Source organism: Odocoileus virginianus, chromosome 27, assembly GCF_023699985.2.
Source record: "Odocoileus virginianus isolate 20LAN1187 ecotype Illinois chromosome 27, Ovbor_1.2, whole genome shotgun sequence".
NCBI lineage: Eukaryota > Metazoa > Chordata > Mammalia > Artiodactyla > Cervidae > Odocoileus > Odocoileus virginianus.
In genome coordinates this window covers 38,129,698-38,151,762 of record NC_069700.1, presented here as the reverse complement: position 1 = coordinate 38,151,762, position 22,065 = coordinate 38,129,698, and the positions used below count along the sequence as shown (strand labels likewise).

At 37.5% G+C, this 22,065-nt stretch overlaps 1 protein-coding gene across 1 annotated transcript in view; it reads right to left on the bottom strand.

The window, feature by feature from the left end:
* Window positions 1-7,492: 7,492 nt before the first annotated feature.
* The window catches only part of HCRTR2 (hypocretin receptor 2), a 133,868-nt gene continuing 119,295 nt past the window's right edge, over window positions 7,493-22,065 (bottom strand). Inside the window, exons 5-7 of the mRNA XM_020878257.2 lie at window positions 14,208-14,428; window positions 11,093-11,214; window positions 7,493-7,904 (exon numbers count right to left, since the gene is read on the bottom strand). Coding sequence (XP_020733916.1) covers window positions 7,675-7,904; window positions 11,093-11,214; window positions 14,208-14,428 — 573 coding nt within the window. The 3' untranslated portion in view covers window positions 7,493-7,674. The remainder of the gene's footprint in view (window positions 7,905-11,092; window positions 11,215-14,207; window positions 14,429-22,065) is intronic.

The window sequence follows — 22,065 nt, the reverse complement described above, 5'->3', positions numbered from 1 at the left end:
CTACAAATAAAGCTAGTGGAGGTGATGGAATTCCAGCTGAGCTATTTCAAGTCCTAAAAGACAATGCTGTGAAAGTGCTGCACTCAACATGCCGGCAAATTTGGAAAACTCAGCAGTGGCCACAGGACTGGAAAAGGTCAGTTTTCATTCCAATCCCAAAGAAAGGTAATGCTAAAGAAGGCTCAAAATGCTGCACAATTGCACTCATCTCACACACTAGGAACATAATGCTCAAAAATCTCCAAGTGAGGCTTCAACAACAGTATGTGAACTGAAAACTTCCAGATGTTCAAGCTAGATTTAGAAAAGGCAGAGGAACCAGAGATTAAATTGTCAACATCCATTGGATCATCACAAAAAGCAAGAGTTCCAGAAAAACATCTGCTTATGATTTATTGACTATACCAAAGCCTTTCACTGGGTGGGTCACAAGAAACTGTGGAAAATTCTTAAAGAGATGGGAATACCAGACCACCTGACCTGCCTCCTGAGAAATCTGCATGCAGGTCAGGAAGCAACAGTTAGAACCAGACACAAAACAAAGGACTGGTTCCAAATAGGGAATGCAGCACATCAAGGCTGTATATTGTCACCCTGCTTATCTAACTTACATGCAGAGTACACCATGCAAAATTCTGGGCTGGGTGAAGCACAAGCTGGAATCAAGATTGCCGGGAGAAATATCAATAACCTCAGATATGCAGATGACACCATTCTTATGGCAGAAAGGAAAGAGGAACTAAAGAGCCTCCTGATGAAAGTGAAAGAAGAGAGTGAAAAAGCTGGCTTAAAACTCAACATTCAAAAAACAAAGATCATGGAATCCGGTCTCATCACTTCATGGCATATAGATGGGGAAACAATGGAAACAGTGACAGAGTTTATTTTTATGGGCTCCAAGATCACTGCAGATGGTGACTGCAGCCATGAAATTAAAAGATGCTTGCTCTTTGGAAGAAAAGCTATGACCAACCTAGACAGCATATTAAAAAGCAGAGACATTACCCTACCAACAAAGGTTCATCTAGTCAAAACCATGGTTTTTCCAGTAGTCATGTATGGATGTGAGAGTTGGACTAGGAAAGCTGAGTGCTGAATAATTGATGCTTGTGAACTGTGGTGTTGGAGAAGATTCTTGAGAGTCCCTTGGACTGCAAGGAGATCCACCCAGTCCACCCTAGAGGAGATCAATCCTGAACATTCATTGGAAGAACTGATGCTGAAGCTGAAGCTCCAATATTTTGGCCACCTGTTAGGAAGGACTGACTCATTGGAAAGGACCCTGACGCTGGGCAAGATTGAGGTCAGGAAGAGAAGGGAATGACAGAGGATGAGATGGTTGGATGACATCACCTACTCGATGGACATGAGTTTGAGCAAGCTGTGGGAGTTGGTGATGGACAGAGAAGCCTGGCGTGTTGCAGTCCATGGGGTCGCAATGAGTCGGACATGACTGAGTGACTCAACTGAACTGTTATAAAGGGCTTCCCTTTATATTTGAAATCACAAAGTCATCATTTCCTCTAAGTCAAAACAATATCTGCTAAGTCACTCAGTTATACAGATTCATTCATGCATGCATGTATAATGAGAGTATTCTTAAATGACCATTTCTCCATTCCTTAATGGGTATCGTGCATGACTGAGGCTGAGCTTTGTAAACAAGTTCCAGTCTGTCCACTTTAACGGCATAAGGACAGCTTTCAGATCTGCACCCCCTTGAGAGGGAGCAGCACTTCTTCCTGGAGATGCTCTTGTTGTCACATCTGCAATAAATTGAGTGTTGGGTTGCCATGGTCTGCTACAAATCTCCCACCTCATAAACATTTTATTTGTACCATTCTTCCTTTTAGATTTAACATATTAACTCAAACCGTGTGCAATTAATTAGACAGTGATTACTTAAAAACAACCATGCTTTTTGTTAGCTTTAAATTGAGTTTTTTGTTATTGTTGTTTAGTATTTTACTTTTCTGCTCTTGCATAGGGACCAGGTTGATGAAAAGTAATGGAATAGATGCTTTGTTTCCAAAGGTGATACCAGCCGCACATGCACATCCTAGTGACCTGCTATTGCCTTGGCATGAGGGTCTCAAGACTGGGGTCCTTTCTAAGTTGAGGCAGTGAGCTTCGCTGGGGCTTTAATACATAGCAGACACAGATCCAGAAGACCACAGGAACACGCAGATACTGAAGACAAAATTGGGGTTTTGAGGGAATATAAAATTGCAAATATTTGGATATAGCAATGTAAGTTTTCTTTCCCTTTTTTCTTGAGCTCTGCTTCATTTGTTCACAAATGAGTCACTTACCCCTGGTTCACCTCAAGCGATAACCCAAGAAGAGAATCATGCTTACTTATCTATTGGCTGGGGTTGGGCTGGAGAAGGCCAGGGACTCTGCAGGGCAAGGCAGGCAGCGGGCGTGGGGCCGAGGGATGGGCTCTGAGTGCGTGTGTGTGTGTGTGTGTGTGTGTGTGTGTGTGTGTGTATGTGTGTGTCTTCCCTGCTAGGTTGGGGGTGGGCCTGAGGGCTGGAAAACAGCTGGAGAGGGAAACGGTTGTGTCAGAAGGGCAAGGTCCAAGAAGAGCTTTGAGAACTGTTCTCTGTGACTTCCATTCCTGGCCACTGGCCCCGATGAAAGTGAGAAAGTGAAGCTGGGTGAGCTCGCTTCTGGTTCCGGGAGGAGGTCTGGCCAATCCCCTAGTCTGTCCTGATGGATCACTCAAAGCAGAAACCCTCACCGCTGCAACAGTCCGTCTCTCCTGGGATTCCACCCTGAATTTCACTTTATGTTTAGAAACTGCCCCACCTTCAAATCTCCTTTCTCTAAAAGGAGCCAAGGAATGACCTTCCCTAGTTACTTTGGCATCATTTTGATCAAAGTTAGAATCAACAGTGCTGAACAAAAATGAATTTTTAAATTAAAATGCTTGACAGTTGATTCTGTCATTTATCAGAATGGAAAGCAGGAAACACTCATTTTAAAATTTATCGGTGAACTTAAAATAGCCTTAAAAGTTTTAGATACAGTGAGCAAGAGAAAAATTGCTTATTTATGTAAATGCCAAACGTACTAGTCTAAGAACAAATTGAAAATCACAAGGTCATCATTTCCTCTAAGTCAAAAAAAGATTTAATCTCTTAACTCAGATAAAAGCTCCAAAATTTAATACTCTATATATGCAGTTTTACATAATTTTTATGAAATATTTCTATCTTAATTCTAACCATCTTTATTATAGTACCTGCTCTTAAAAACAGTATTAAAAAGCTTTTATATCATGATTATCTCTGATTATATAAACTTATTGGGAAACATATTTGGGTCATTAAGTACTGCACCAGAGGGCTTAATTCAATCCTTAACTGCAGAGATTTGACAGTAGTTATGAGTGAATATCCAACTTATCTAATGAACAACAACAATATCTTTCATACAACGGAGAGGATGGTGTGAATGTGATTATAGAATTCTTAGTATGGTTTTCACTTAAAAACTACCTAAGCAGCATCATTCATGGTAGTTGGTACACAATCACGTCAGATTGGATAAGAAATTTCTTCATGAAGACACGGTCAGGCATAAAGAACTTTAAATGTATAAAATAACTATTAAACAAGTGACATGATGTTACACATGTGGCATACAACAATTATAGAAATACATTTCATGAAAAACTTAAAAAGCATTATAATTCCAAAACTTACAAAGAAATTTTGAGATTATAGAAATACGTGGCAAAGTGGACAGAGTAATTCACTCCCTCTTTAGTTGCAATAGTTCTCTAGAAAACAGGCCCCCTTGAATTTGGGGAGATAAGTGTTTTTCATGCCTTTGCACTTCATTTACTATGTACATAATGTAATAGAGTAGACTTAAATTGACAATATTTTCTGTGTTTACATATATTGTCTCTGAAAAGAAATCTATAATTTTGCTCCATGCCATTTGAAAGCTAATGCACATAAACTAATAGAATTTTTTTCTTTTTTGACTTGTAACTTGTAGGAAGTAGAAAAGTCTTCTGTTGTAAAATTAACTGGAATTGCAAAGCTTTCTAAATGTTAATGGCTGCCCAGATTTTTTGAAATGCAATTGATTATTATTATTTATATCAAGTGCAAACACATCTACTATTGCACTAGTATTAAAATAGTAATAGCTCTCCTCACAAGTTGTGTCCAAAGTTATCTCTGAAATTTGTCATTCTGATGTTGTCATTCAAGTTTTTATGCATTCAGATTACATCTTATAAGCATATTTTTCTTTATCTTCATGAAAACAATGTACACTGGGAGTGAAGTTCAATATTATTATGCCTAACACTTTTGTAATTAATTTATCCATGATTTATAACAGTTATTTAATACCCAAGAAATATTCCCAGCCTTGGAGAATTTAGAAGCCATCTTCTTCAGAAACTGAAAGTCATCTTTTTGCCAAGAATGAATGAATTTGAATATCAATTTTGTCATAAGCTTGTAGAAATTCAGAAATGATAAAGTTCAAATGGATCCTATATGTGGTAAAACTATTATCATTCTTATTGATAACAAAATTTCAGTAACATTAATGAGATTTTAAATTCAATCTTTGAAATATGGCAAAGCAAGAGAGATACATATTCTATGTGCAGCATCAAATAGTCTCAACATATTCCTTTTGGAAATCTCATTTGTCTTATTAATAGCACATAATGGGGTAAGTAGTTGACCCTTTTTTTCCATAAGATTGGCAGGTTTGGGGAACGCCTGTTTCTTTCCCCTTTGTTCTATTAAGGTCAGTACTAAATCCAGACCTCTTAGGAGGATTCCTGCATCAACTAGTTGGCAGAAGTATGCATGGGTGATAGCCCTTTCCCACCGTTTCTCATAAGGACTGGTGTGTGTTTATTTGTTCTTTCCTTTCAGGCAATGCTCATTCTTGGAAAATGTCTGCTTCAGCAAATTTAGACTTTTGTAAGGGCAAATAAAACTGGAGATTTGAAAGTTTTAGTTAGAAACTCAGGTCATCCAGGTAGCTATAAAGCACACAAGGGCCTTAGAACCTGTCTTCTCTCCACACTGCTCTGGTCACACAGAGGCAAGTATTTCACGACCCATTATCTCTTTGACTGAGATGATGCTGAGTGGTTTTCAACACTGGTACTCGCCTCTTCTTTCTGACCTCCAATCAGGTTGACAGTGGTGATGATGATGGTCCCTATTGTAGATACCCGGGGAGTAAAATACTTTATTTCACATGGTGTACAGGTGCTAGATGCTAGTGTCTGGAGCAGAAATCACCTGTGGGGCTTGTGAGCACATAGATTCCTGAGTACCACCCTCAAAGTTTCTGAGCTGGGACAGGGTGAAAATTTGCACAGCTAATGAGTTCTCAGGTGGTGCTGACAATGATGGTTCAGGAAACACATTTTGAGAATCGCTGACTTAGAGCAAAGGAATTCTGACTTTTGAGTCCATCCTTCATATCATTACACAACACACCTCTCTGAGCCTCTCTGTCTCTGGAGCTCTGGCTCTTGCTTTCTTGCCCTCTCTCTTCTTAAATGACAATTAACTAGATATGTTAGGATCTGAACATTTAGCTCTTACTCTGAGATACTACTTAGCTATTAAGGCATATTATCAATATTATTTGGCATTATCCTCAAACTAAAATGCTAGTTTCCATCTCAATATGAAAATCACAATTCTCTTTTCACACAGCATAAATAAGAAAAAAAGTTCTCAGATATACAAAGAGGAGAGAGGAGAATTACAAAATTTGCTTTCATTGATATCATTCTGATAACTAGCAATATAATCTCAATAAACTTTGTTCAAGGGTAGTTTTTGCTTTGAGTAGTAAAAAGCACAGAGTAATCCCAAATCTAAGACATGAAAACCATTTGTGGATAATTTGGTTATATTCTCTCTGAAAGCAATGAGTCGAAAAAAAGTAACAAAAAAACCCATAATTTTTAAGGTCTATGAAAATCTTTCTTAAATATTCTCCTTAACTTTTGTTTTAATAAAATAAGAATGCCTGCTACTATACTATAAGAAGAGCAACTATCCACGAACATCTCTTTTACTTTTGATTTAATTTTAAAGTGACTATTTGAATCAGAATAATTTTGCAGAGAAGCAAATTGAAAATATTCAGTGCTTTGAACCCCAGATCTTCCATTTGCACAAAATATACTACATTCCTGTTCCTTTGGGTGTGAATTAAGAGCAAAACCCTGCGTTCTCCTAGCTATCTGGCTCTCAGCCACAGGTATGAATAGAATTCACTGACATCAAGAGTCACTCTAATTAAACAGAAACAAAAAGTTGCAACCTTCATGTCAGGGTGAGGACTGCCATCAGTGGTTACTTCCTACTCTGAGTCTGAATCATCTCCCTGCATCCTCTACCAACAAGTTCCCCGCAGTGGACTGGAGCTCTCTCAAAGGCCTGATCACATCCATCCTAGCGCAGTGGGTACCTTCTGGGAGGTGTTTGATAAATGTTTGTATACATGCATGCTAAGTTGCTGTAGTCGGGTCCAGCTCTGTGACCCTATCGACTGTAGCCCACCAGGCTCCTCTGTCCATGTAATTCTCCAGCAAGAATACTGGCGTGAGTTGCCAAATCCTTCTCCAGGGGATCTGCCCAAACCAGGGATTGAACCCACATCTCCTGCAGCTCCTTCATTTCAGGTGGATTTTTTTTTTTTTTAACTGCTGAGCCACTGGAGAAGACCTGATAAATGTTTATAAAATGTAAATAAATACAAATAATTACCATCAACTCTCCATGACATTAACCTGTCCAATATGGGACCCAGAGTGATTTGGTATATACTGCTACTTTTCTTTGTAAATTGCATTCTTAACTTCTTCTAGTAAGACCAGTTATCTCGTTTTTACTGGTTAGAAGAATGTGATTATGTTGTATCTTATTCTTCAATGTTAAAATCTTTCCTTAGAGATGGAAATTGCAAATTTATAGCACTCCAAAATTCTTGTATGAACAGAGCCTTCCTGGCTATTCATTAAAATGAGAAATACGTAGGCATGGTAAGATTACAAACCCAAGAAAACTGTGTAACTGAGTTATACAATTAATGGAAAATAAAGTTGAATAGCCTATATATTTAGTTTTGAAATATATATTTTGAGTTATCTAATATGCTATTTTGTATATAAATATACTCTCAGATATCACATCATAGTGACACTTCTCTTTAATTTTTTAAAGCTATAAAGTCAACTAACATATCTCTTGCTAATCCAGAGCTAGTAACTGCTACTTCTTTTAGCAACCAAAAGAAAATCAAAGGATGATTTTGGGAAACTTTTGCCCACCAATTTGAAGGTAGATTCAAATAACAATTAGCATTGGAAATCTTCACACGTTTAATTGACAATAATCCTAGTACATGAAGTTAAAAGTGAAACAGCCTGAAAATAAATCCAGTGAAAGGTTCGACTTCTAACATATTTCAATCAAAAGTTGAGAAATGATTTGAAACTGACTTTATTTCCAAAGAGCAAGAGATCATTTTCCCTTAAAAAAAGAAAAGCGGGGAGCGGTCCACACAGTAGTTCTCGCTTCAGATCAGTAGCATAACAAAGTTTGTGTGTACAGAGGTTTAAAAAAAGAAGAGTGGTCCCCGGCCATCCTTCTCCTGGCCGTCACCCTCCTACCAGCTCTGGAGGGGCCCGGCGCCGTTGGCCGCGGGGAGCGTGCTGATGCTCGTGAGCACCACCTGCTCAGACAGTTTCGACACGTTATCAAAGTTGCTGATCTGCGTGGTCAGGGACTTGCGGCTTTCGGTGCTTGTCCGCCCCCTGGCCAGCCGGTCCTCCTGGCGGTGATGAACCCCAAGGCAACAGCAAGAAAACGCGGCTTTAAATTCCTCTCGAAACTTTCCTGGATTACCGAGAATGAAAGGAGAAAAGAATGTTGCAGTCAGTATGTTTTAACCAATCTCGGATAGGGTACAAATGAGTGACTTCCTCAGCCAAATCTACATGCGGGTGCAACATTTTATAATGGTGAGGGAAAGACAGAAAAAGGAAATTTCTTTATCGGAAGCTTTGTGCAAGCTTTGTTAAAAAATCATGTATTTTTAAATTGAAGTATCTTTGATTTACAATATCATGTACAGCACAGGCATTCAGTTACAATTTTTCAGATTCCCTTATATGTTGTTAGACAATGACTGAGTATAGTTCCCTGTGCTATACAGTAGGTCCTTGTTGTTTATTTTTATGTTTGAAAGTGAGAGTGTTAGTCGCCCAGTCATGTCTGACTCTTCGCGATCCCATGAACTGTAGCCCACCACGCTCCTCTGTTCATGTAATTCTCCAGGCAAGAATACTGGAGTGGGGAGCCCTGCCCTTCTTCAGGGGATCTTCCCAACCCAGGGATTAAAACTGGGTCTCCTGCAATGTAGGCAGATTCTTTACTGTCTGAGCCACAAGGGAAAACCTTGTTATTTATATATATATATATACATATATATATATGTATATATATAATATTTCATGATTATATACAATATATTATAATATATAAATATATTATAATAATTATATTAAATATTTAAATATATACATGTATATACACATACATACATACACACATATATATGTTTATATGTAGTAGTGTGTATATTTTCAGCCCAAACTTCTAATTTATCCCTCCTACCTCCCCTCACTTTTCCCTTTGGTAACCATAACTTTGTTTTCTATGTCTATGGGTCTATTACTTTTTGGAAATATATTCATTTGTATATTTTTTAAGATTCCACATGTAATTAATATGATGATATTTGTTTTTCTCTGTCTGACTTAGTATAATTTCTAGGCCCATTCATGTTGCTGCAAATATACATATATTCAGTGGAATATTAGTCATAATAAAGAATGAATGCTTAGTACATTGTTGAAGTGATGAGACATTTCCATAAAATGGACTGTTTTACATGCTCAATGTTTGAAGTTTGTTTAATGTTTTTATAGGCACACTACATATATTTGTGAATGTGGGTTATTTTTCACAAGATTACTACAGTACAATTGAGCACCAGCAGAAGGGTGCCCAGAGATATTTAATAATTAAAAAACTGATGAAATCTATGCTGTACATGGCCAAAAGTTTGCAGAAATCACTCCTACGTTGTGCTGTGAAGAAATTGTTCTACTGACACAATCAGTTCAACAAAATATCTAGAAAAGTACCTTAAACTATCTAGAAAGTTTCTTTTTGTAATCTGCATGAAAGAAAGTGAAGTTGCTCAGTTGTGTCTGACTCTTAGTGACCCCATGGACTGTAGCCTGCCAAGCTCCTCTGTCCATGGGATTTTCCAGGCAAGAATACTGGAGTGGGTTGCCATTTCCTTCTCCAGTGGATCTTCCCAACCCAGGGATGGAACCCGGGTCTCCTGCATTGTAGGCAGATGCTTTACCGTCTGAGCCACCAGGGAAGTCCTGTAATCTGCGTAAGGCAGAACAACAACAAAAAAAATGAATGAAAAATAAAAACCCTTAGAAGCTTTTTCTTATCTTTAAATTATTGATGTCACACTGAAGAAGGATAACCATGAAACAGTGACCTTTTAAGTCTCTATAAGTGTAAATGACAGCATTGGAAATCACCATTTCTTGTCTCTGAGCTTCGATTACCCACCTGGATTATTGAGTGATTACAATCAGTGCCCAGTGACCTTCTTGCATCACTCTTGACCCCATCACGGCACTTTGACTTGGTTCGCTGGCTTCTACTTCAGACACCTCTCTCTGATGCTCTAGTAGATTTCCCCTTCTTAGTGCAAGCTCAGGGCTTTAGGTACTCCTAAGCCCAGGGTTTCCTTTTAAGTCCTGGCTCTACACGCCCCTCCTCCTTTCAAACAGCACGTGAGCAGCGGGCTCTGGGTATCCCAGTCTGAATTCGTCTTTATTTTGGAGACTGGGGTTGAGTGAGCAGAGGGGGGCTCGAAAAGGGTGAAATGAATACAGAACACCCTTCACATATACACCATCTGATTTACTCAAAGATGAAATAGAGCAGAGGTATAGAAGGCACATGCATGCTCCATTGCTCTGTGGTGTCTGACTCTTTGTGACCCCATGGACTGTACCCCCCAGGCCACTCTGTCCATGGAGTTTCTCAGGCTGGAGCTGGAGCTCGAGCGGGGTGCCATTCCCTTCTGGGGATTCTGGGGAATCCCTTGACCCAGGGATTGAACCCACATTTCCTGCATTGGCAGGCAGACTCTTTACCACTGTGCCTCTGGACAGCCATACACAGGGTACATGACATGACTGAAAAAATTTATTTTAAAAAAGCCTAACTGACTGTCTTTTGAGGGGGACTTTGCTGGTGGCTCTCAATGCAGGGAGCATGGGTCCAATCCCTGGCCAGGCCCCTGGGATCCTGTATGTCACATGGTGAGGCCAAACAAACAAACAAATACAATTTTTAAAAGCAACTATACCATTAAAAAGTATTTAGTTAAATGGCTTTTATAATTATATTGATTCCATAAACAGAGACGGGTGGAATTGCTTGCAGAGAAATGTGCGTCTGTTTAGTTCAGTGCTATTTAGGAGGAATATAATTTTTTGGGTCAGTCAGAAATCTTGAGATAAGCTCAAGAGATATTCATTACCCACAAGAGAAATGTAAATACAAAGAAATACCTACAAATACAAAGGTTCCAACTCCATCTCAATTAGGCTATAAATATTGGCAAAGGAAATGATATAAGCAAGGCTGTTTTATTTTCGGATAAAATGATTTCACATCTTTGTAAATCATAAGTTTAATATATGACAAGCAAGATTATTATCCAGTTCTCACAATTTCACTCTCCTATTTCAACTTTTCTTCTAAATTTAATGGAAAAAGTTACTTAGACAATTTTCTCTGGTTGTTAGGTAATAAGTATTTCTTTTCATAAGGGAAAAAAGCTAAAGACCAGTCAGATCAGTGAAAAAAATTCTTATTATATTGCAACTAAGCTCTTCCTACAGTTCAAGAGTGTTGACACCTTCTGGTCATCCATCCCTTGCCCTGGGCTGTAGTTTGTAGAGAAGTAACAGGTGAAGACTCACCACTGAGAAAATTATAAATGATTGGGTTCGCAGCACTGTTGGCATACACGAGCCAGTGTGAAAATGTAAACCAGGCATACACAGTTTCCCTGTCTTCCGTGTGGGCGAACATCCCAAACACTCTGTAGGGAAAGAAACGGTAGCAGGACGTCAGTGGGATTCTGGAAAGTTCCTTTAAATAAGCAAATTCAAGGGTCAACAAAGGCCTAGGTCGCAGCCACTGGACTCCAGCGCTGCCTGCAGGATGGACCTCTTACAGGTTCAGGGAACCACGGTGGGGCCAGAAGGACGTCGGTCCTTGCAGGCACCTCAAGGCACAGTCGGTATTGTAAGAAATCAAGAGCCAGCTCAGGTCAGAGGAGAAGGGGCTTTATCCCTTGTAAAGAATGAGTGCGATAAGAATGCAAAGGTTGGGTACATATCTATCTCCCTTCTTTCATGCCATTTCTAAACGCAATGGAGCAGTGTTTGTTAATATTCCATTTCATTTGATTTAATCTTTATTTTAAATTGGAGCATAAGATTAACAGTGTGCTCACTTCAGGGGTACAACAATGTGACTCACTTGTACATATACCTGTGTTTCTTTTTTTTGAGGTGCTTTTCCCAAGAATATTGAGCAGAGTTCCCTGTACTATACAGCAGGTCCTTGTTGGTTATCTCTTTTAAATATAGCAATGTGTATACTTCACACTCCTAAATTGCTGTCTATATGTACTACTTCCTACTTTCACTTGTGCATTGATCAGAGTATTACATTTCTTCAACTTCAGTCTTACCACCTTGCTGAAATTGGGCTTCTGGGATTTTTTTTTTTTTTTTAATATGCAGAGGAGAACTAGTTTTCAGTTGGCAAAATTCTGGCAATTTCTTAAAATTTTTAAGTTTTAATATTTTTATTCATTATTTTAAACTCTTACAAATATTTTATTACTATGTCTTTAAAGGTCATTTTTAAGATTTCTTCTATACTTTGAAATATCTCAGCTATCAAATTCTATTCACTAGATAACAGCAGGCAACTTGTAACTACTTGGTAAATTGGTAGGCTGAAGATTATAATGTATTTCTTGATAGAGGTTTCATCATTGTGGATTTTGTGCACATGATAGAAAAAGATTGTCTGAATAAAGCGATGTTCTATGGAGTACTCTAGTCTTACAAAAATGTAATATATAGTGAGACAATGTGGATAAATGCAATGAATATGTTATGACCCTCTATCACAATATATCTTTGAAATAACATACAAACCAGACTTGCTTTAAAGATGTTGGTTTTGACTCAGCAGACAAACTGACTTCCAAAGAAAAGAATTAAGGATTTTATTTGTAAGAGAAAGAAAACAAAAGTATAAAATGAGAGGGCAAACAGAGACAAGTATTTGAAGAAAAGGTGTGTGGTAAAGAGAAAAACAACTTTAAAGGTTATTTTGAAATTTTTATTTTGTGACAAAGACCAGAAGACTCAAAAAACAGAAGCTATTTTAAATTTAACATGGGTTTTCTCCTTAGAAAGCCATTTATTTTCCTTGGAAAGGAAGGTCTGTAAGTCAGAAGAATAGAAATATTATGGACAAGTAGGTATTTGGAACTAGCTAAAGGGAAGGTACTAGGGCTGAGATGCAGGAAATCCAAGTGTGTCTTTGAGAGAGCAGTAAATCCAATTTTCACTGAGTTTAGACAGACTAAAATAAAAGTACAAAAAAAATAGAAAAAGAGAAAACCTATCCAGTATGTTTATAGGTTCTTAGGAACAGAAAACATCATTTTACATCAGACTAGAATACATTTGTACATGATTTCTGTGGGCAGGAAAATTAAGAAGGGAATTAAAAAATATATATATATATACACACACACACATATATATGTGGAGGGCAAAGAAGCTTCCCTCTTATTGTGAACTGGTGTATCTCAAGGACCAAAGTTGCCACAGATTTTATACCTTTAAGGCTGTGCCTGTACTAAACAACATTGCTGAAAAGTCCATTTTCTCTTTCTACCATTGATAAAGTCACTACGAATATATATATGTATAACTGAATCACTTCGCTGTGCGGCTGAAGCTAACGCAGCTTTGTCAATCAACATTACTTCAATAAAATTTATTTTTTAAAAATGTAAAGAAAAAAAGTCATTAAACAATCAAAGACAAAGCCCCAAAGAGAATGATAAATTTTTGCAGCTGGTTATACCACCTTCAGACTGTGTGATTCCAGCCAAAGCTGCCTCTCTCCAGAGTCCCCAGCTGTGAGGAATAGGATATTGACTCTGAATCAGGGGAAAATGAGAGGCGCAATCCTAGTTTTAGTTAGACCTCTGATAAACAGAACCAGTATTACCTTGGGAGCAGCCTCTGTGCAACTATTAAGATAATTTCCAATAAAGATGGTTGAAGGTTTCTGGGTACCACTGCCCTGTATCAGCTGATCATGTTGGCAAACTGTTTTAACTTAAAAGTGTACCCGCGGGGTTACAGGAACATAACTTCTCTCACCGAAAAGCTTTGTGTTGATTTTGGTTATTAACACAATTCACCTATTCACCCTAAACTTGATTTACTTACTTCAGAAAAATGGATTTTTCTCTCTTTCTGTTTAAGCATTCAAAACACAGTATGTGCTGTGATTCCACTTGTGTGCGCGCACGCTCTCATAAATGCACTTTTAATTAGAACACTAACACAATTCTTATCTCTTTTTGTCCTTTAGATAAAATTCTGTCACCATTCCCTATGTCTTTGAAGACAAAGTTGGAAAACCCATTTGCTCTGATCAAAAAAGAGCTCCAAGCTGTAAATGAGTTTTTTTGCATTAGAATTTTTTCTGCATCTGAGATTCAGCAATTAACTTGAAGAGGTCAGGGGGAACATCTGTTTTCTGTCTGTCATTCAATAGAGAATTAGCATGGATAAGAGCATTTAAAGTCCCAGCACTCTAAAAAGCTGTGTGTTCTTACCTGCTAACAACAACACATTGAGTTATCTGGCCAGACAAGCTATCTTGGCAGACAGCTTAGAATTTTTCTCTGGCTTAAAAAAAAGAAAAAAGCCCTTAATTAAGAACCAAGAGAAATGGCAGATCTCTTCATTTTCAAATAATACGTGAGTTTACCTCTTTAGCACATTGAGGATGCTAATTGGGAGATAGCAAATTGCGAAGACTAGGAGCACAACCATCAGCATCCGGGCTGTTTTCCGTCTGGCTCGGATCTGCTTAACTTCAGCGGCCACAGCGCTGATCCTGGATTTGGTCTGCTGTCCGGGCCCCCGAGGCTGTGAAAGAGGCTGCAGGGCCTTCCATTTTCTCTGAACGACAGAAGATGTTCCAGGAATCTGAAAGGAGTGCAGATCCTTTATTGCTATCTGATTTAGGAAAGTTCCACTTCGGAGGAGTAATTGGAAGACATAGTAAGGACAGTATCCCAGACACCTGCGGTCTGGGAGGTTTGCTGAGTGGAGTGTGTTCTGGAGTAAAACCGTCAAGTGCCAAGTAGGAGTCTGGGTGGGGAAAAAAAAAGTTACAACATCACAATTTTGTCAAAGTCTAAAGAGAACTGAAAATGGGAAACACATCTCTTTATAAATAGAGAAGTTGTCCCCACAAAGGAATAATATTCAGTACTAAAAAGAAATGAGTTATCAAGCCATGAAAAAAATAGAGGGACCTTAAATGCATACTACTAAGTGAAAGGAACCAATCTAAGAAGGTTACCTGTTGTAGGGTTCTAAATATATGATATCCTGAAAAAGGTGAATATATGGAGAATGATCAGTGGCTGCCAGGGGTAACGGGAGGTGGATGAATTAGCATAGCACAGAGGATTTCAGGGCAGGGAATATACTCTGCATGATGGATACATTTCATCACACATTATGCATTGTATATGAATATACCATCCAAACACATAGAATGTACACCAAAAGTGAATCATAAAGTAAACTGTGACTATGATGAGCAGATGCAGGTTCATCAGTTTTAACAAATGTATCACTCTGCGGGACTATGTTGATAATGGGGGACTGCTCATGAATGGAGGGAGGGCAGAGACAGGAAAACTGTAACTTCCACTCAAATTTTCTGTGGCTTTATAACTACTCTTTAAGAAAAACTTCTTGATTTAAAAGAGAGAGAGATTAAAACTGGGGATGCAGAGCACCTATTAGGAATTCTGATTCAGCTCAGATACCTGGAGCTGAAACAAACGGAAAACCTAAGCAGGTGATGGCAAAGTAACCTGCGCGGCCTTTCATGCATCAATACTGCCACCTGCTGGCAGACGGAGAGTTGGGACTTTCGTTAGGTTTTCTGCTTCTCGGGTTTAAGGCAATGTATAGCAAAACCAATACAATATTCTAAAGTAAAATAATAAATTAATTAATTAAAAAATAAAAATTAAAAAACCTTTAAATAAAATGAATAAGAACAAAATAAAATATACTCCGTTGCTTATTATTTTTTCTTATAAAATTTCTTGAAATCAACTCTGTGGCCCGACCCTTTAAAATTCACATAAAAACCTTGAAGATCCCTCGTGGTCTTCCATGATCATTTCAAATAGCTGGAATTTGTAACAATAGTTACACAACTTGTACTTTTCCATTTCTTTTCAAAGTTATTTGATAACAGCAGGGAGTCCCTCCAAGTATAATATTGTCTTAATTATAAGCTCATGAAGATTGATAGGGTTTAGTAAGCAAAACAATAAAATTCAGCATGTGTAATTTTTTAAGAGGAAAATGTGCCAACAGGCACACCATAGGAACAGCCTAGTTCTATTAAGATTATTCAGCTGTTGCTTTTATCTCTGCACCGAAAGTCAGAACAGACCAGCGTGTCCCTATGATCTCTCACAATGGATGTTGGATGGATTCTATTGCTTTATCCATCACAAGATCCAAGTCTGTTAGATAAACATTAATTTGAGAACAGAATTTCACTTTACTTTGATTTCCACAGAGATGAATTGATGTGATGCTTCTTTTGAACATAACTATTCCCTCTCAAAAAGGAGCAAATGAAAATAAGGAAAACCTGCCTTTAAATTGAAAAACATTTGACAAATGATTTATTTTCGGAGTCTCTATGTTCTGCTATGCAGGTTGACCTTTCACATCAAGGTGGCCCCACTCAATCTTCTTTTCTATTGACTGAGAATCCTTCCTCCTCTATGAGTTTTTTTTATAAGCAGTCATTTTTAAAAATAATTGAGAAATTGCAATGGATGTTGGAAATTCCCAGAAGACCTCTAGCATGAGCAACCCTATTAATGTCTGCTAAATTGTCTTGAACTCTTTCCTAAACAATCTCTAAGACCATTTAAACTGAATCAATCTATTATTCAGTGCTCCCCTGAGGAAAAAGAATCAATATCTTGCATCTGATGACTTCTGCAATTATCAGAAAAAGTTGCCATAAAGAGAAACTGCCACAGTGAGCATGACTATGGTTCCTGCAACCATAAAAAAAAAAGTGGTAACGATGTCCTCTCTTAGATGATGATCTACATACAGATAGAAGATGCTAATCCTGCACACATTGTAGAAGACATACAGTAGTCCCCACTGATAATTTGTCTATGTCAAGAGAAAGTCAGTACAGTATCAATAGAAGTTGTTGATATTAACTGAGCAAATTAATGATGCAGGAATGATGCAAAATCTTGAGTAATTATTATGCTTTCTTTAAAAAAATAGCTATTGTATACCCATTTTACAGGTTATCAGGCATTTTTGAGAAAGATTAAATAAAATATCCAGTCTATATCTTTAATAAGTGACAAGCCAGAATATGCATACAGATGTGTCTTATTGGAAAGTTCATCTTTTCCCATTGTGATGTACTATTTCCATCTACAAACTTCAACACAATCTGATATGAAAGCTAACAATTTTTTTTCATACATGCTTAGTTATATAAAGGGGCTTCCCAGGGGGCTCAGTAGTAAAAGAATATGCCTCCAATGCAGTTGATGGAGATTTGATCCCTGGGTCAGGAAGATCCCCTAGAGAAGGAAATGGCAACCTAACCCGTGGCTAGAGGAACCTGGTGTGCTACAGTCCGTGGGGTCGCAAAGCGTCAGACATGACTGAGCACACGCTTTAATTTTTGGTAACATAAAAGCAATAATAGCCATACAAAAGGGCTTTTGAGAGACTCCGGCCATTTGTCCACAGGGAAAGGTCTTTTCTCTGCCATCTCAGCAAGGGCTAAGCAATCGCTGATTGTGGAAAGCAAACACACATACCATAGAAACACAATACATAACATTATACACACAGTACACACAGAGCATACAGAAACCCACACACACTGCTTTCATTCTGCTATTACAATTAAACTTCACAGTCACCTTTGATGTGAAAATACAGCCTGGAACAGGCATTAACACAGTTAGGAAATGGAACTATCAAGTAAATGATGACCTTTGAAACCTGCCCTGTCTAAAGAAGTCTTTGTGGCCAGGATAAGCAAATGCTGGGAGCCAGCACACGAGATCCCACCCATGACAAGGTCGTGAGGAGGAGACCTGACAAGCAAGGCGGATCAGGACTTCAGGGATTTCGAAAAGCTGCCCCGGCGCTCACCTTAAAGATGATCTCTGTCTTTCTGATGCTTGCTATATTAGACCACTCCCTAATTTCTGTGACACAGGTAGACAGCCTTCCCCGATCTCTCTCCAAACAACTTAGAACTTTAATCAATATGTCCCCCGGACGGTGGTATCCTATAAGATTATCCAGGATGAAAGGAGTGTTTCAATTTAGACCCCTTTGCTGGCATTCTAGCCTGCTTGGCAAATGCGTACTAATGCACAGGACTGCTCACAACACCTTAATCATAAACAGCATAAAGAACCTGATCACACAAAAGGCCCTAATAGGCACAGAGCCCTTCGTGGGTGAGGAAGCCCTATTAGAGAACATAAAAATTTATTCTAAAAGTGGTTATAGTTAAAGATTTAGAAAAATAAGAGTTTAGAATTGTTAATTTTAACCAGGAATGCTAAACAGGGGCTGCCTCACTGGAGCTGCAGTCTTTGTGTGGTAAACCTTTTAGATAAATTTAACTGATAACTTCTGCAAAAGGACTGACCTTTGTGTTCATTAAAGAATAGATTGCGGAAAACAGCTTTGCATTCACCTAGGTCATAAAATGTCAATAGGCCCCAAGGCCAGAAGATAATGTACAAGACTCTCACAAAGAAGTTGCAGGAAACACCCTGGTTTCTGAAGGATAAGCTGATTAAATTATCTTCCCCTTAAAAATGTACTAACTTAGAATATGAAAGCTACGGTAAAAAATAAAGATTTGCCAGACTCTGTGCACCCCCCGTCTGGTCACTCTCTCTCTCTCTCTCTCCCCTCGCAGACTTGGCCCTATCAAGGCTGGTCTCACGTGTCTTCTCTCACCGACACCGATCATCCTGAGGGTACCCCCTGGATCCTGCCGAGGCTGGACCCCGGCAAGCAAACATGCTGCAAACATTAAAAAGGGCACAAAAGAATATTGTGAACAAACAGTGAACTTATAGGAAATGAATAAATACAATGAAAGAAAAGATAATTAAACTGACACCTGTTTGTCTTTAAAACCCTGTTACAACAAAACAAATCAACAAACAAAAACTCCAAGCTCAGATAGCCTCAATGATTTAATATTCAATCAAATCATAAAGAATAATTTCTATCTTATTTAGACTCTTTCTGAAATTCAAAGAAAAGATAATATTTTAATGAATTTTAATGAGGCCAGTTACCCTGATAATCAATACTATGAGAACAAAGGAAAACCACTGACCAAATATTTCACATGAAGAGAGAGGAAAAATTCCCCAAAATATATGTTGTTAAACCAAATCCAACAATATATAAAAATATAATAGATTTGCCTCAAAAAAGCAATCAAATTTATTCTGGTAATACAGTATGGGTTTAACATGTAAAAAATCAATCAATGTAATTTATCATATTTGTAGAAAAAACTATGAATATCTCATTAAAGAAAGGAAAAATGTTTGAAAATTCAACAACTTTGATGTAAACTGGTAATAGAATCTTTCTCAACTTGACACAGGAAATCTATGAAAAGTCTTTGGGCTATCATCCGACTTAGCGCTAGAGATGAACAATTTCCTCCAAGACTGGGAACAAGCCAACAAATGTTTTTCTCACATCTACTCAACATTGTACTGGAGATCCTAGCCAGTAGAAGAAGACAATTCAAATAGATAAAAGATATATAAATTGATTCTATTGAGAACACATCATTGCTTACAAAGAAAGCCTTAAAGGATTTACAAGAATGCCACTAGAACTAAAATGAATTTAGCAATATGCAGGACCCTAAATCAGTAAACAAAATTCACTGTATTTCTATATACTAGTGATAAATGATTTGAAGTTAATTAAAAATAACACAAGTTTCAATAGCAGAACATATATTCTAGAAGTACATTTAGCAAAATGTGAACAAAATATGTATAGATAAAATTATGAAAATTTCTAAGGGTTATTAAAGACCTAAATAAATGAAGAACTGTACCATGCTCACAGATCAGAAGATTTAATATTGTTAATATATCAATTTCTCCCAATTGAGCTATAAATTTAATGTAATAAATCTATTTGAAATAATAGCAATCTTAACTTGATGACTCCTTTATGACAGCTTATTCATTTATTTATTGGCTCTTCTCTTTTAGTATTTAAATGCACATGCTAAGTTCTTATGGTGAGGATCATAACCATTTTCTTTGTCTCACTAAAGTAGGACAATGTGCTTTTTTACTATTTCAATCACATACAATATGTCGAAGGTTGCTTTATAGCCTATCATATGATCTAGCCTGGAGACTGCTCAGTGTGCACTTGAATGTGTATTCTGTACCTTTGAAGAAGTATCCTGTGGATATATTAGGTCTCGTTGATTGATAGTTTTGTTCAGGTCTTCTATGCCATTTTTAATTTTCTGCCTAGTTTTTCTATCCATGACTGAAATATGAGTGTTGAAGTTTTCTATTATTATTATTGAATTGTCTATTTATGTCCCTAATTCTGCTAGCTCTTGCTTCACGTATTGTGGGCTTCAGTTGTTAAATGCATATAAGTTTAGAATTTCTCAATTGAATGATTTATCATTATGAAATACCCTTCTTTATTTGTAGTAACACATTTTATTAAGCTTCTTTTATCTAATATTAGTGCGGCTACTTCAACGTTCCTTTGGTTACTGTTTGCATTGCATGCTAAGTCACTTCAGTTATGTCTGACTCTTGTGACTCCATGGACTGTAGCCCACCAGGCTGCTCCGTCCATGAGATTCTTCAGGCAAGAACACTGGGATGGGTTGCCATGTCCTGCTCCAGGGGATCGTCCCCATCCAAGGATCTAACCCACCTCCCTTGTGTCTCCTGCATTGGCAGGTGGGTTTTTTTTTTTTTTTTTTTTTTACCACTGGTGCCACCTGGTACTATACTGTTTGTATAGTACCTCTTTATTCATTATCTTACTTTTAATTTATTTGTGTCTTTTGTAGACAGCATACAGCTGAATCATCTTGTTTGTTTATCTAGTCTGCCAATGTCTAAACTGCTTCATTCATTTATATTTAATGTAACTATTGAGAAGGTATAATTTACATCTCTCATTTTGCTTTTTGTTTCCATTTTCTATATTTATGTATGAATATGTGTATAAGGTCTATTTTATTCCTCTCTTCCTCTATTACTTCTTTATTTTCTGTTAAACAGATATTTTCTAGTACAATTTTTATTCTGTTGCTTCTTGCACTATTTTCTTTTTGAGTTATTTTTTAGTGGTTGCCCTGAAGACTACAATTAACAACTTAAACAATCTGTTTGGATTAATGTCAAGTTAATTTCAATAGTATGCAAAAACTTTGTTCCAATATAGCTTCATTCCCTCCTCCATTTGAATTACTTCTTCACACATGATAAGCTGAAGATTCAGTTTTATAATTATTGCTTTACAATGTTATCTCAAGTCAAATAGGAGAAGAAAAGAATTTCAAACAAAAAACATTTATACTCTCTTCTATATTTACATACATAATTATTTTTATCTCTGTGTGAACTTAAGTTACTGGCATTTGATTCTGCCTCTGTAATTACAATTTACTGTTTATTTCCTTATACTAGACTGACTCATTACCATCTAATATTAATTATTTTAAGTTCTTTTTGAAGAATATTGGAGAATAAAGGGTAGCAGAAGAGAATGTGATAAGAAATGGAACGAGTAATTTTTTCAAAATTTCAGTCCTTGAGTTAGCTGCTTAGTCATGTCTGACTTTTTCCAAACCCATGGAGGAGCCAACCAGATTCCTCTCTCCATGGGATTTCCCAGGCAAATTTACTGGAGTGGGTTGCCATTCCCTTTTCCAGGGGTTCTTCTCAATCCAGGGATCAAACTCACACCTACTGTGTCGCCCAGATTCTTTACCCACTTCGCCATCAGGGAAGGCCCATGGAAATTCAGTTCCAGACTCAAGTATCAGTACAGTTCATCCCTAGCTTCTCACAAAGTCCCAGATACAGGGTAGTTGTCAATAAATATGTGTGGGATGAATTGGCATGAGTTCACATGATAAGACTGAAGTGTTGAATTATATAAGAGCTAGAACTTAAAAAAATGTTGTCAGATGCACAAGAGTGAAGATTTAGTGAGTCTTAGAAAGAGGAGTTCTAGAGTCTGTAGAATTTCTAAACTGACTGAATTCTCTGAGTCACATTTTCAAAAAGAAGATTTAAGCCTTGTTTAGAGTAAAGCATTGGGTAGTTCTTTCAATGAGGTTTAAAATCCTTGAGAAAGTCAAACAAGGACAAACACTTGGTTCCCTAATAAACTTACACTTAGAAATTTCAAAGAATGTAACAGATTCCATGCATTTCTATAATTTTGAGCAAATAGGACAGGACCTCTGTTTGATGGCTCACTTGATGTGGCCTATG